The sequence below is a fragment of the Eumetopias jubatus genome, unplaced genomic scaffold (assembly GCF_037043125.1).
Source record: "Eumetopias jubatus isolate StellerSeaLion01/CBP00866 unplaced genomic scaffold, mEumJub1_p1.0 scaffold_1, whole genome shotgun sequence".
In the NCBI taxonomy this organism is placed as follows: domain Eukaryota; kingdom Metazoa; phylum Chordata; class Mammalia; order Carnivora; family Otariidae; genus Eumetopias; species Eumetopias jubatus.
Window position 1 is genome coordinate 216,670,382 of NW_028274807.1, and position 15,904 is coordinate 216,686,285.

Consider the following 15,904-nt stretch of genomic DNA (forward strand, 5'->3'; position numbering starts at 1 on the left):
CAGTAAAAGCCTACTGTCCAATTTCCAGTCACAAGCAAGGACAAAGAGCAAAGGGAAAGGGTTGAAAATGACAATTCACACGAGACTATGCTTTTCAAGAACTCTGCACAATTACAAATGTCTGCAAACTATTTGTAAAGAAAATGCAGTAAGGTTCCTCTGGCCAAAATAAATAGATTCTCAGTAAGGCAGAAAACATATAATGGGTAATATCCAGTATCTGCCACACTAAGCTAGTAAGAAAATCCCAACAAATACCAAAATGCTATTGTTCCAAAAACCCCTTCAAGAATTCAAAGAAATTAAAACTTACCTACATATTAAAAATACACTTCAAATCACCATGAGTCCAACAAACCATAAAGACAGCAGGTTTATTTATGGAAATGTAGGGAAAAAACACCACCTGCAAAACTTGAATGACAGCTGAAAGAGTACTTGGAGAGCTATCTCTAACAGAACTGGAGATACACACCCCAAAGGTCCACTTTGATGAGGTACTCACAAAGGCAGTACCATATTTACAGCTTTGATAAGATTTCTCTCCTGGTGTGGATTTCCTGACACATGAGGCATGAATTCCTTTGCAGGAGAATTTCCCGCATCCCCTAGGCAGTGTCTGTCTGTGGTGTGTATTCGTACATGTCTTCTTAAGGACGAGGAACAACTGAAGGCCCTCCCACACTCCTTACAGTCATAAGGTTTCTCTCCAGTGTGCACTCGCATATGTATCGGCAAAGACGATGGCCACTTGAAGACTTTCCCACATTCCTTACACTCATAGGGTTTCTCTGCAGTGTGTGTCCTCACATGCTGTTGTAAAAGTTCAGGCCAACTGAAAGCCTTGCCGCATTGCTTGCATTCGTAGAGTTTCTCTGCGGTGTGCCTTCTCATATGTTTTTGTAAGGATATGTGGCAATAGAACGCTTTCCCACATAGCTTGCATTGATACGATTTCTCTCCAGGATGCATTCTCACGTGTTCCCGAAAGCAAGCAGACAAATTGAAGGCTTTCCCACACTGTTTGCATTCATATGGTTTCTCTCTCATGTGTGTCCTCATATGTCTTCTCAAGGATATGGGCCAGTTGAAAGTTTTTCCACACTGATCGCATTCGTAAGGTTTCTCTCCAGTGTGCACTCTCATGTGTCCTCGAAAGGATGAGGGATGGCTGAATGTTTTCCCACACTGGCTACACTCGTAGGGTTTCTCTCCACCATGAGTCCTCTCATGTCTTCGGAAGGACTGGGGGTAAATGAAGGTTTTCCCACATTGTTTGCATTCATAGGGTTTCTCTCCAGTGTGAATCCTTTCATGTCTCCGGAAGGACTGCAAGTAAATGAAGGTTTTCCCACACTGTTTACATTCATAGGGCTTCTCTCCAGTGTGTGTTATCATGTGCCTTCGAAAAGCTGAGGAATAACTAAAGGCTTCTCCACATTCCTTACATTTATGTGGTGTCTCCCCAGTGTGTGAGATCACGTGTCTTCGAAACGTTGAGGAATAGCTGAAGGCTTCCCCACATTCCTGACACTTATAGGGCTTCTCTCCAGTGTGTGTTATCATGTGTCTTCGAAAAGTTGAGGAATAACTGAAGGCTTTCCCACATTCTTTACATTTATACGGCTTCTCTCCAGTGTGAGTTCTCACATGACTACTAAGACTTGAAAAATCAATGAAGGCTTTCCCACACTGCTGACATTCGTAAGTCTTCTCGGCAGTATGGATCCTTATATGCCGGTTGAGGGATGAAGTACGAGGAAAGGTTTTTCCACATAATTTACACGCATAGGTTCTCTCTCCGTTGTGGGTCCTCACATGCATTCGTAGTTGTGATCGACAACTATAGGCCCGCCCACACTCCTGACACTGATACGGTTTGTATCCAGTGTGTGCGGCGAGGTGACTCTTGAGGGACGAATGAGGCACAAAGACTTTTCCATGTGCACTACATCCATACTCTTTTACTCCAGTATGAGTTTTCTGGTACAGATTACGATTTGAAATCTGACTGGAGCCTTCCCCACACTGATCATTACTTTCAGAGAGTTTCTCCACCACATGATTTCTGTGAAGAATGAGAAGCATGTTATCATCAATGGTTTGATTAATGATTTCTCACTATTTTACTAATAAGTATTAGGATTACATTTTCGTCAATTTCAGTGACTGTGTAGGCTTTCTACTCTATCTGACAAAGCAGAATAAACTGAGTATCATGGAAGGGAATTCAACCATAGGAATTATGAAAATGGTGTTTCTTAAATGTGGCTTTTCCTCCTAATTGTTTTCAACTGAATTATGTTTTTAACACTCAACATATTTAAGGAAATCTTTCTGTAAAAATTCTCAGGGAATAAACAAAGTGATCTAGGCTCCTATGGGTGTTTTCTTTGCTTTGCTTTTTCAATTTCATGACATACTAAGATTCTCCCCTGGAACACTGCGTTTTCTTGTGAGTACAACTCACCTCAGATGTCTCCCCTGCTTTGTGTGCTGATCTTCAGTGCTAAATTCTTCCCAAATTTCCCCTAAAACAGAGGCCCAGGAATCATTTCTGGTGAACTTTGCTATTTTATGTTCCTTGGATATTTTATTCCCATAAACATCCTGCTGAGAAATTGACCCACTGGCTTTAAACTGAGTCTCATCATCTGAAAGCAAAAAGGGAACAAGTTTTAAAGAAAGAAGGTACGTGTTGGTCAAAATGACACTGAGGAGTTTAGCTGGGACAAGACTTCACCAATAACAAGTACAAGGGGTCAAGGTGGTAAGCAATTTAGTAAACACAGAATTCTCACAAGATTACATAAACGTCACTGGGCTCCTTAATGACCCATGAAATCTATATTCACTGATGACACACAGGGAGCAGTAGAGATTAAAAAAGTAATAATAAGTTTAATGCAGAGATTCTCCTTCTCATGCAGAAACTATTCGATTCTAGCTCTATGGTGGTTGTGACCCTGTCGGTCTTACTAATAATGTATTCCCTTTCCACAATCCAAATCTGGAAACAGTCTTGATGTGCAAGAAATGCTTGTTCTCTAAAAGACTAAGTGAAGGAATGAGGTCATTCTTACCCACTGAGGCCAGGTTTTTCAAGTTTTCCAGCATCACTTCTCTGTACAGTTCCCTCTGAGCAGAATCCAGCAAAGCCCACTCCTCCAAGGTGAAGTCCACGGCCACATCCTCAAAGACCACTGAGTCCTACAACACCCAACAGATGTGCAGAAGGAAAGTTGAGACTCACTGAGTAACTGGATTCGATTCATAGGAAATTCAGACAAGACTCTGTGGTCACCTAACCTCTACTCTATGACTCTTACTCTGTCCACACTCACATCCTCACAAATTTAATAGCTCCACCACACACTGAACCTATCTTTACACTTTTACTGCAACCAAATCAAGTCTCATTCTTCTTTTACCAAAGGGTTCAGACCGCATTGGAGAATTCACAGAAATGCTCTACAAATGACACAAATATTTGCATTTTAAGACCCACCGATCCCTTGTGACACAAACTACTTTGGCTCCTTCCCTATTATGCGCCACATCACTAAACACCACATCAAGAATCAGGTCAAACCTGGGTGAGGTTTTATGAAATAAGCACATACTGAAGGACTGGGAACTTTTCCTTCCATTCCCTCACCAAACCCAAGAGGCTTACTGGAATCCACCTGCAGCAGGGGCCAGCTAACCATATCATCTTAAAGAACTCCAGGCCATAAGTAGACTGTTTCTGCTGGCTAAATGATAAAATTCCTTTGGAGAAGTCTTGTTAATATATTTGTGTAATACAGGAATGTGATAGAAAGTTATCGAGAAGTCAGAGCTCAGGAAAGAGGACACCGACGTGAGAACTCGGTGCGTTCCCTGCACTCCTGAGTCTCAGTGCACCTGCCCTACACAAACCCATACACACACACACACGGGGCAAATGTAATATGACGACAAAACAGCTCTTTCCACCAGAACCACGGTAGAGTATTCTTGCTGACCTTGAGGATAAGGTTAAAAGTCCCACCCTACAAAGGAGTTAACTGAAGTCAAAAATATCTGACAGTGAGTTTGCCCAAGATTATAAAATACATAAAGGATTAGGCAGTGCCCTCCTACAAAGGAAACCCTCCCGCATATCAAGTTCCAGGTAGAAGCGGTTCCCCAACATCATCCTTCAGGTCGTACTCTCAATTTCTCTTTCCATGTCCCTACGTGTCCCTGTTGGGCACATGAGCATGTCAGCCCCCCCCCCCCCCCAGAGCACAGGAACCACTGAGCTGCATGCTTCCCTTAAACCTGGATTTTTTAAAAAGTTCCTCAACCCACAGACATCCATGAGCACGAGAAAATACTCATTCAACGATTCTGATGCCAGAATTTACCTATTCAACAGGGTAGCAGAGTAACAGGAAAACCCCTATTACTGGAATGGGGACCAACGGGAGGTTCCCAAGTCAGCTGAAGTGTTCTTCGTTATCTGTAGTGCTTCTTCCAGTGAACCCCCACACCTAGTATGCAGAAAGCGTCATTTTCAGCCTTATCCTTAGACACACCTCCCAACAAGGCTGGTGTCTGGGAGACTGGGTTTCAGGCTTCCCACCACCCTGACTGATATTACCCACTGTGGCTAAACCACTGTGCCCATGACATTGTTAATACTGAACCCGCCTTCTTTCTGGGAGTCTGGAGCAGAAACCCCAGGCACTGAGTCTCTGCTGAGTCTCCCTGGTAGACAATATTCCATGTTGCCATGACTTGTTGCTGGATGCACGCTGGGTGGCTCTGCCAGGAAAGAACTCTTAAAAACCTATACTTGGTTTCCCTCAGACTTCTCCCCATATGCCTGTTCCCTCTGCTAATTTTGCTAGGTGTCCTTTTGTTGTGACAGATCACAGTCATGAGTAAAACTATAAGCTAAGTTGTGGGGGTCTGACTAGCAGGACACAAGGGTGGTCTTGGAGACACCAGTCACAGTTGGCATCAGAGGTGGAATCTGCTAGAACACCCCTGACTCACTGAAATATAGCAAAAGCACTGTTTGGGAAGAGGAGGGGGACTGGGGAGACAGCAAAGCTTTGGAGCCCAGGGGGCTCAGTCGTCTGTCTGTGATGTGTACGAGCAGATGAGCTGTGAAGCAAGAGCTGACAAGAGGTGAAAATGGGGGCGGGGGGGGCACCTGGGTGGCTCAGATGGTTAAGCATCTACCTTTGGCTCAGGTCATGATCCCGGGGTCCTGGGATCAAGCCCCACATTGGACTCCCTGCTCCGCGGGGGGCCTGCTTCTCCCCCTCCCTCTGTGTCTCAAAAGAATAAATAAAAAAATCTTAAAAAAAGAGGTTAAAAATGGCGGGTCCAGCTCCAGGAGGCCTGGTGTGCCAGATAGACTGGCTGCTTCTGGCCACGCTCTCTGAGGGAGAAAAGAAAAACAAAGCACAGCTTTGGTGAGGTCTTTGATTTTTGTTCACTCCTCCAGGCACGAGGAGAAAGGGCCCCCAAGTTACCAAGGTAAACTATGGATGGGCAAGAAAAATTTGAAAAGTTTGCATTGCACTGGGAGAAAAAAATAGTTAAATCAGCGTCTAGAGCTGGAGCAAAACTTTCAAAAAACCAAGGGCCTAGTGGGCAGGGATCCTCTACCCTTTTTTTTTAAGATTTTATTTATTTATTTAAGGGACAGAGAATGAGAGATAGAGAGCACGAGAGGGAAGAGGGTCAGAGGGAGAAGCAGACTCCCCGCCGAGCAGGGAGCCCGATGCGGGACTCGATCCCGGGACTCCAGGATCATGACCTGAGCCGAAGGCAGTCGCTTAACCAACTGAGCCACCCAGGCGCCCCTCTATCCTTTCTTCTTACCTCGTTGCTACTGGGCTGCCACAGCCTCCTGACCCACACGCACCTTCGAGCCAGCACCTTCCCTGGCAGCTGTAACGTTACCCCTGTAAACGCTGATTTACTACTAGGGCTCCCTGTGGCTCAAACTGTGTCTCCCAAAAAGGTATGTGGAAATCCTAACCCTCCAGACCTACGAATGTGACCTTACTTGGAAACAGGATCTTTGCAAGTGTAACCAAGTTAAGACGAGGCTTTTAGGAAAGGCCCCAATCCAAGCCGACTGGTGGCCTTCTTAGAGGAAAATGCCATAGGAAGCCGGAGACACGTGGGGAAGGTGGCCACATAAAGATGGGATGCAGAGATGGATTTCCACCATCATAAGCAGAACGCCGGGGGCCGCCAGAAGCCGCGAGACACAAGGCGCAGACGCACAATCCTCCCGCCACCTTGCTTCTGGACTTCTCGCCTCCTGAACGCTAACAGAATACGTTTTTAAGCTGCCCAGCTTATGGCAATTTGTTATGGGAACCCTACAAAAGTAACACAGGCTTTGAATGAATTTGTGATGAGGGGCGCCTGGGTGGCTCAGTTGGTTAGGCATCTGCCTTTGGCTCAGGTCATGATCCAGGGTCCTGGGATCGAGCCCCGAGTCGGGCTCCCTGCTCAGCGGGGAGCCTGCTTCTCCCTCTCCCTCTCCCTCTGCCCCTCCCCCCTGCTTGTGCTGTCTCACTCTCTCTTAAATAAACAAATGAAATCTTCTTAAAAATTGTGATGAGGAAAAAAGGGGAAGGGGATCTTTTACTTAAAATGGTTCTGCTTCGTTACTGCACGTGCACCTAAGATAAAAGCTGACGCAGGCGGATGCGCGCGTAATCTCATTCAACACCAGAGGGACCGTCCCCATCAGTGCAGAGAATAAAGTGCTGAGAGGACACGACCCCCTTGTTTGTTGCCACCGGTGCAGGGAGTGGAAGTTACACTCTAAGTCCTAGAAACGACTGTAACACATGATTTTTTACTGAGTTTTTACCTACTGGAGGTTCAAAACAAGAGGGAAACAGTGAAGAGACAGGCAATCTCTACCCGGAGATACACTTTGGGAATTTTAAGTGCAAGTCGTCAGCTCGTCAGAGGGCTCTTACGAAACCCTATTTCTGATGACCGTCAGACTGACGACTGCCCAGCAGTGGCTCTTGTGGATTCAGACGCGAGACAGCGGGGGCTGGGGAAGGTCATCCCTGCACCTTGGAACACAACTTTCTGACCCTGCAGTGTCTCGGCTTTGCTGCTGCTAAGAAAGGCCCCTAGTGATTTGGGGAATGCTGAATTCTGAACTGCCTGAACTTGACCACAAGCTCACATTCCACTGTGTCCACAACGGGAGGCTTCAGCCTTAGCGCACACCATACTGATCCAGAAGCTGGTATCAGCTCCACAAAGCTCTGATTCTGGGAATAGTGAAGATTTAGGACACTTCCCCAAGGTCCTAAGCTATGAAAACCTTGGGGTGGTCCGTCTGGGTCACTTACAGTTGCCAGTGAGGAAGGCCTCGTTCTCCGATAAGACCACCTGAAATCAAGCCCTTCACGTCTGTTTCTTTCCACGCAGATCACCCCCAGACACCATCCACACTGGCGAGGTGGACAAGCTAGTGATGTGGGCAGGCAGTCCGTCCGAACAAGGACCAGACCGAATTACTTAAAATCAGCCTGCTGGGGGCCTGCTGACCGGGCTGCCTCATGCACGTCCCATCAGGACACCATCTTATCCCCGGGAGACACTCAGGTCAGCTGCAACCTACAGGAACGGACACCTGAGGCCAGGTGGAAAAGAATACAGAAAAAAAATACGGAAATTTTGACGATGAAGCCCCCTAACATTCTAAGACCTTTACCTTTCTGGTTAATGGGATTTACTTGAACTGGGCAAATCCAGGACCCCCTACAGGGCATACTACAGACCTGTCTCACCCAGCTGGAACTACTGATGATAATGTTGCTCTAAGGAGGTCTTGTCCAAGGGCCAAAGGAATGTGCTGTTGAGAAATGACAACTGAACAGGCCTCAGCGTCCTTATCCTTAGAAAGTCCTGCTTCCGAGGTTGGCCCTTGGCTGGTTCATAGGAATGTGGATTTGGGGAGGCTTCCCACCACACTGCTAGGAGAGGCTCCTTGTCTTTTTCTGCCAACCATGTCTTGTGCTGAAGACCAGCTTTCCTTCTGGGAGTCTGGAATCCTGGTCCATGCTAGGCAAATGGTGTCTCCATGACCAGCCCCCATTAAAAAACCTGCTAACTGAGTCTCTCATTAGCTTCCCTGGTAGAACATTCCACATGTGCCGTCATGCCCGGCTGCCGGGGGAACTCAGCATAGCCTGTGTGATGTCAGTGGAGGGGACCCTTGGAACTCTGCACCTGGTCTCCTCAGGACATTTCCCCTCTGCCGACTGTGCTCTGTATTCTTGCGCTATAATAAATCAGAGCTGTGAACACAACTACATGCTGGGTCCTGGGAGTCCTCCTTATGAACCTCTGAACTGAATGGTAGTCTTGAGGACCGCTATAGACTGAAAGTTTTTGTGTGCCCCCAAAATTCATGTTAAACCCTAACTTCAGTGTGATGGTACTGGGAGGTGGGGGCTCTGGGAGGGGATCAGGTCATGAGGGTGCAGCCCTCGTGAATGGGACGAGTGCTCTTATGAGAGATGCCAGAGAGCGCCCTGGCCCCATCCTCCACAGGAGGACACAGTGAGGAGACCACTGTCCATGAGCCAGGAAGAAGGGCCTCACCAGACACCAAATCTGCCAGGGCCTTGACTTTTGACTTCACAGTCTCCAGAACTGAGAGAGACAAACGTGTATTGTTTATAAGCACCCAGTCTATGGCGTTTTTGTTATAGCTGCCCCAAGAGCTAGGGAGATAGGGACTCCCAACACACCCAGCTGGAAACCATCAAATGCTTTAACACAACATTAATTTTTTAAATGTGCACTGAGGGGGCGCCTGGTTGGCTCAGTCGGTTAACCATCTGCCTTCAGCTCAGGTCATGATCATCCAGCCCCATGTCAGGCTCCCTGCTCAGCAGGGAGTCTGCTTCTCCCTCTGCCCCTCTACCTGCCACTCCCCCTGCTTGTGCTCTCTGTCAAATAAATAAATAAATAAAATCTGTATAAAAAATGTGCATTGAGAACCCAAAATATGCAAAAGACTTTGCAAAAAGCTTTGTGCACATTAGCTCATGTGTTCCTAGGAACTCTGCAAAGCAGACAGGCACACTGGTTCAGAGCAGAGGGAATGCAGAACAGACTCCTCGAACACCCGCACTTGTACACACAGCTCACAGTGGTTCCACTATTGTGACTGGTGTCTCCCGAGGTGGTAAGGAGATACACCGATGCCTGCAGGGCACTGCGGAGAAGCTCATTCCACTCTTACACCCTTGTGCTCCTGCTCCCAGCAAAGCCCTGTGTCTCATGCAGGACTGCTCTGTTTGAGGGTCCGACTTCTAGCTCTTCCGTGGAGTGAAATGCATTCAGGTTGCAGTTACACAGGTCCTTGTACCGGCACTGAACAAAAGAAAAATTCTGAACCTTGTGGATTTAAATTCTCTTGGAGGAAAATAATAAATAAGCAAACCAAATATAAGTACTATGGAAAATGTGCCACAGCAAGGGGATGAGGAGCGATATGTGTATATTTATGTGTGTGTTTGTATGTACATTTATCTATATCGGAGTTGTTATTGACATTGACACGTGGGAATGACTGGTTGTAGGGCAGAGTAAAGGAGAGCAGAAAAGTAACCATTTGAGATTGTACTGCAAATGGATACCTAATTGCTCAAAAATACATATAAGTACACACATATAACAATATGCAGAACCATAAATATACATATAAGTCTCTATATACTTCCACATACTAGTTACGTCTTGAGAGTGAGGGGACCTGACCCTGGGGATCACTCCAAGTGGGCTGTCCGGTGTGAAAGTTCTACATTTAGGGTTGAATTTCATTTCACAGAGGATTATTTTTTAAGGTATCTGTCAGCTGTACCTCGGTCATTTGCATTTTCCTGAGCTGATGCTATATTACACAATAGAAAACTCTGAAATCTATTCATATGATTTACCTGTAATCATCCTAAGAGTTGCCAAAAACCGTTTTATAATATTCAACAGCCATACATAAAAAAATCTTACCATCGGGAAATGATGGTAACTAACATGCTTAACCTGATAAGGGAAAACCAATAAAAAATGTTCAAATCAGAACAAGGAATATATACATGGTATGAAGCTCACTGTTTTCTCCAAAACAATTAGGTAGAAATCAGGTACGCCCAGCACCTCACTGTTAGGCAACATTATACTGGAGATCCCATCAGTACCACCAGGAGATAAACAAAGGTAGAATACTAGAAAAGAAACACTTGCCTTTGTGTCTAAATCTAAAAACTATATATACAGGACACCTATGGAACAGAAATGACAGTCACAGAGTAAGATTTTTAATAAGAATCCAGGATAAAACTTCAGTATAAACCCAACTTCATTACCTAATTTTTTAAAAAGATTATTTATTTATTTATTTGACAGAGCACAAGCAGGGGGAGCGGCAGAGGGAGAGGGAGAAGCGAACCCCCCGTTGAGCAAGGAGCCCAATGCAGGACTCGATCCCAGGACCCGGGGATCATGACCTGAGTGGAAGGCAAACGCTTAACCGACTGAGCCACCCAGGCACCCTTTCATTACCTAATTAATACCAACAGCAAGTTGGAAAATATATTTTTAAAAAGGTAATGCATACTATGGTAAAGATCAAATTTCATTAGTATTAAATAAGTAAAATGAAGGCTATGAAAGAACCCAAAAGGAAAAATTTGAAAACATTAAGGGTAATACCCAAAACGAAACAAATGGAAAGAAGGCACACATTCTTGGGGGGGGGGCTCACTGTTACTAAGATATCCACCCCCCCAAGACAGACCTAGCATCTTCAAAAAATCCCATTAAATCCATAAACCAAGTGTGGTTTGGGGGGCGGGGGAGGGGGGTCCAGACAAATACCAATTTTGCAAACCTAATAGGAAGAATGAATGTCCAAAACCAGGCACAATGTTCTAAAGAACAAGGCGGAGGCTGCCCACACACAGCAAGGATTTGAAAGCAAAGACACTCCTGCCCTGGTGAGATTCACAGAGGCACCGCCGAAATGGATGGGTCCAAGTCTATGGGGAGACTTGAATCACAGCGCACAGCCCCCGAAGGGCGCGACAGTGACAATCTGATTTCTAAATGAGAAAGGTGCTTACTTATAAGTGAACTTTAGCCAATGTACTGTAGCTTAAAACAAAGTGCATTACAGATAATAGGAAACAGTACTGCCCAGCGTCACAAATTCTCCACGCTGCCAAGGAAAAGAACAGACTGAGGAATCTCTGTAATTCCCAGCTGACCTCCCACACTTTGGGGAAAGGGATTCGTTTCTCCGAAGCCGCATCGGAAGGGACTTTTTCTCTATTTCGGGGACATGCTTTTCCCCAGAAGGGCTTTCACGGGTAGGCCCTGGGATTCCGTTTGTCCCCACTCAAAGGAACTGACCTGAGAAACTTACTCCACGCTGGGAGGGATTTACACACGGAACGCAAGACATTTCCTTATTTTTCCGAAATTCACTCCGTTGAAAATAGTTCTTCGCCTTCACGCTCCATCAATTAAATGGATTGGACATTTGCTCCAACACTGAGGCTCCGCTAAGTGAATACAGCTTTTCAAGGGGACGCCCTCGGGCGTGTGTCTCCAGGGTCTCGAGCGGTCGGCAGACAGCGCGGGCCCCCCGCCCCCAGCGCCCCCGAAGTGTCCCCCGAACAAAGGGCGCCGGCCCCGGGGCCCCCGCGCGGTGCGTGCAGGAGACAACACCAGCCCCCCGGGTGGAGAGCCTAGCGGCAGGAACCGCTTCTCCTCTCCCGCAACACCAGCGTCCAGCCGGACCCTGGTTCCGGGACTGATAACCGGAGTCGGGGTGGCCTGGGGCCGAGGGCCTGCCAGGGGGTCCCCCGAGCCCAGGACCCCTGCAGGTCTCCCCACACTCCTCGCCCGCCGCCCACCCCAATCCACCCCGAGGCTGTCCTCGGGGAGGAGCCGACCCAGGACTGAGAGTCCCGCAGCCCTCGGCCGAGGGCGGAGACTCGGGTCGGGACCCCCGGGGGCGGGGACCCCCCCCCTCCCCGGGCCCGCGGCCGCAGGAAGCCGGTTCCGGCCGGTTGGAACCAGCGCCTCCCGGTCTCGACCCGGGCCGCGCGCACTCACCATCTCGCGGCCCGGCTCCGAGCTTCCGGGCGTCCTCCCCGCGGGCCCGGGGGCCGGGCAGGTGAGAGCAGCGCGCACCGCACACCTGGGGCCGCGCGGGGGAGGTGTGCTGGAGCGCCCGGGCCGGCCCAGAGCCACGTCCACGCGGCCGCGAGCGCGCCCGCCCCCGCGCCTGATTGGACGGCGCTCGGGGACCTCCCTCTCCCAGGGCCTCCGATTGGATACTTTTCCGAGACCCACCTCTGGTGCCCCTGACTGGGCAGGGCTCGGGACCCACCTCCTTGATTGGCTAGCTCTCCGGGCCCCACCCAGGAGTCCCTGATTGTTCTCCGAGAATCGCCCCTGTCGTTCCGATTGGACGGTTCTCCATGGCCACGCCTCTGCACCTGAGTGACAGGCCGTCCGGACACACGTGGCTGACCCGTCCGCTCCGGACGCGCGCGCCGAGCGGAACCTCCTCCCGGCGCGGCGGCGGCTCTGGCGGCTGCCCGGGCGCTCGGCGTTCCGCCCGCGTTCTTCTGCTGGGCCGGGAAGTCTGACTCAGTGCCCCCGCGGAGCGCCCCTTGGTGGAGCCGGGACAGGAGCCGACTGGGCCGGAAGGTCTGGGGTCGAGGTCACCGTGGACCTGTGCTCTTTGTTTAAGAACAAAGACACTCCACAGTGACGTCACCGCGTGGGAGGCCCAGGGAGCTCGGGTTTCACGGGTGACCTTTGACACCGGGAGCCCCGCCCTTGCCACCCCCCCCCCCCCCCCCCCCCCCCGCTGGAGGTCGGCAAACCGGGTCCATGGGTCCCGGGCAGCCCTTAAAATCTGCAGGTGCAAGTTCTACGCTGCTAGTAAATTTATTTCCAGTCAGGGTTTTGATGCGTCCCCAGTGACTTTTTCAATATAAAATGCTGTGATGTCCCTAAGGTAACGGAATTCCTATGTTAACTGAAAACAAAATTGTGTAACGCTTTGGGATGGACTTGAAAACCCTTAATACCTTTAATAGATGGGGGCCAAACAGCCAAGGCATCTCATACGCCTGCTCACGTCAGACAGCACCCTAGGTTGAGACTAACTGGACGTCCAAAGTCCGGTATCACTTGTTTGATTTACAAACAGAATTTTTAAAAAAGATTTATTTACTGGGGAGTCTTAACGCGGCTGGGGTCCTGATCCTAGAGTCAGCATTCGGCTTCTTGCTCTGCGGGGAGCCTGCTTCTCCCTTTCCCTCTAACTGCTGCTCCACCTGCTTGTGCTCTCTCTCTGTCAAATAAAATCTTAAAAAATAAAATAAATTTATTTATTTTGAGGGGGGAGGGGCAGAGGAAGAGAATATTCAAGCCGACTCCCACTGAGGGCACAGCTGGCCCCCGTGCTCCATCTCAGGACCCTGAGATCATGACCTGAGCCAAAACCAAGGGTCAGGCACTTAACCAACTGAGGCACCCAGGCGCCCCTGGAGTCCTAAACTATTAAAAATAAAGTATGATTATATACTTTTTTTTGCCTAATATGGATTAATAGCGAATACCAAGTTTCAATAAACCCTGAGATGTAGAAGTCTGCCTTAGGACTGGGTCCTGGCTTAGTCTGCTTGCCATGTGTTCAGATAAATATCCTATAAGCATCACGAGTAAAGGACATGTCAGGGGCGCCTGGGTGGCTCAGTTGGTTAAGCATCTGCCTTCAGCTCAGTTCATGATCCCAGGGTCGTTGGATCGAGCCCCGCATCGGGCTCCCTGCTCCGCGGGAAGCCTGCTTCTCCCTCTGCCTTTGCCTGCCACTCCCCCTGCTTGTGCTGTCAAATAAATAAATAAAATCTTAAAAAATAATAGAGGACATGTCATCTCATTTATCAAGGTGAAAAATGAGACTGGTCTGTAAATTCTCCGCAAAACATTCACTGCAACCAGAGAAAAATGTAAAACTGTAGTAACCTGAGGGAAAAGAAGTGAGTCAAGGTATTGAGGATGTGATTCACATATGGAGGTAACAAAGACAGTGTCAAACGTGCAAGCAGTGACAGGGACAGGAAGGGGCGAGACCCCATCTCCCTCCTGCAGCCTCCATCCTCGCAGCAACCTCTTCGGTTAGCAGTTTCTAGTACTGGGGGAGTCTACACAGTAGACGTGGTTTGCAGCATTTCCACCCCACTTCAACCCCAACCCCAGGTCATAAAGCAAAGTAGGAAAGGTGTGGCCAGCAGCACAACAGCATGCTAACGGTGCACACGCCCTAATCACCGGAAGCGGACTATGTCATCTCATGTGGCAAAAGGGACTTTGCAGAGGTGATTAAGGTCCCGAGGTGGGGGTGACCCTGGGTTCCCAGGGGCCCGGCATCCTCACGAGGCCCTCAGGAGGGGGAGGCAGAGGGTGGGAGTCCCAGAGATGGGCAGACCCTGCGCTGCTGGCGGTGAGGATGGAGGGGGGTGGTGGGGCCAAGGAATTTGGGTGGCCTCTAGAAACCAGAAAAGGTAAGGGAACAGATTCTCTCTTAGGCTCTCCAAAAAGAACACAGCTTCGCCAACACTTTGGTTTTAGACTTCTGACCTCCAGAACTGTTGTGAGAAATTGGTTGTTTTAAGTTACTAAATGTGTGCTGATTTGTTACAGCAGTGACAGGAAGCTCACATAGTGGGTCTGAAGCAGAGGAAAATGGCTCCGGTCATGGCACATAGAAGGCCTCTTCCCAGTCTCATTTTTCCTGAGACAATGCTCAACTTTCCAGGTGCTCCTTCAACCTAATCCTGCTCCTACAACCGTCCCTCTTGGAGTGATCGGACAGTTTTTCAGAGAACAGCGTCTTTGTGTTTGAAATGTAGCACTTTTTTTTTTTTCAAGATTTTATTTATTTATTTGTCAGAGAGACAGAGCACGCACAAGCAGGGGGAGTGGCAGAGGGAGAAGGAGGCTCCCCAGTGAGCAGGGAGTCCAACGTGAGGCTCGATCCCAGGACTCTAGGATCGTGATCTGAGCTGAAGGCAGGCGCTTAATGAACTGAGCCGCCCAGGCGTCCCTGAAATGTAGCACTTTTTAGATGATATTCTGATGAGAAATTTTACCCATAGGCATCCATTTGTGAAACGTTAGGAGGGCTGGTTTTTTGCATTCCTCCTAAGAGCATGGATTAATGAGAATCACAACAGAGAGAGAAGGGAAGCACTTTAAAACTGTTATGCAACATTTCAACCATACAGAACATGCAGTAACTTTCTGAACACTCATGTATCTACTGCTAAGCTGTATTAAATCCTATCAGTTTACCATACTCCATCAGATTTCTTGAAAGAAAGAAAACATTACAGATAGAATTGAAATACCCTGTGTATCACCTCCAGAATCCCCAAATCCCTTCCACCTCCTCCCAGAGGAAACCACAGTCACAAATTTGGTGTTTATTATTGCCATGACATACATTTGAATCCAAACACTATATATAACATTATTTTCTCTACTTTCAAAAAATTTTTAAAGTGCATTATATATTATACACACTCTGCAACTTGACCTTTTTATCCTACAAAGGCTGCTTAATACTGGTAAGTCACAATATAGGTTTCACTGTAATGTTTAATGTAATAAAATAAAATACTAAAAGACACCGAGGCAGGAAATACACCTTCCAAATTACCAGAAAAGAAACACATTCCACCAGTACCATCAATAGAGAAGTCAGAAAATAAAAGAAGCTGCAAAAGTAAGTGACATAAAGTACATTAGAATTAAAGCCAACAACATTTATCACAGCAATAATTGGCATAAA

At 48.0% G+C, this 15,904-nt stretch overlaps 1 protein-coding gene across 1 annotated transcript; it reads right to left on the reverse strand.

Annotated features, from left to right (window-relative positions):
- Positions 1-405: 405 nt before the first annotated feature.
- LOC114226172 (uncharacterized) lies at positions 406-2,088 on the reverse strand. Its single transcript, XM_028126109.2, has one exon. The coding sequence runs from the start codon at positions 2,086-2,088 to the stop codon at positions 502-504; it is 1,587 nt and encodes a 528-aa protein (XP_027981910.2). The 3' UTR covers positions 406-501.
- Between the last annotated feature and the right edge of the window lie 13,816 nt (positions 2,089-15,904).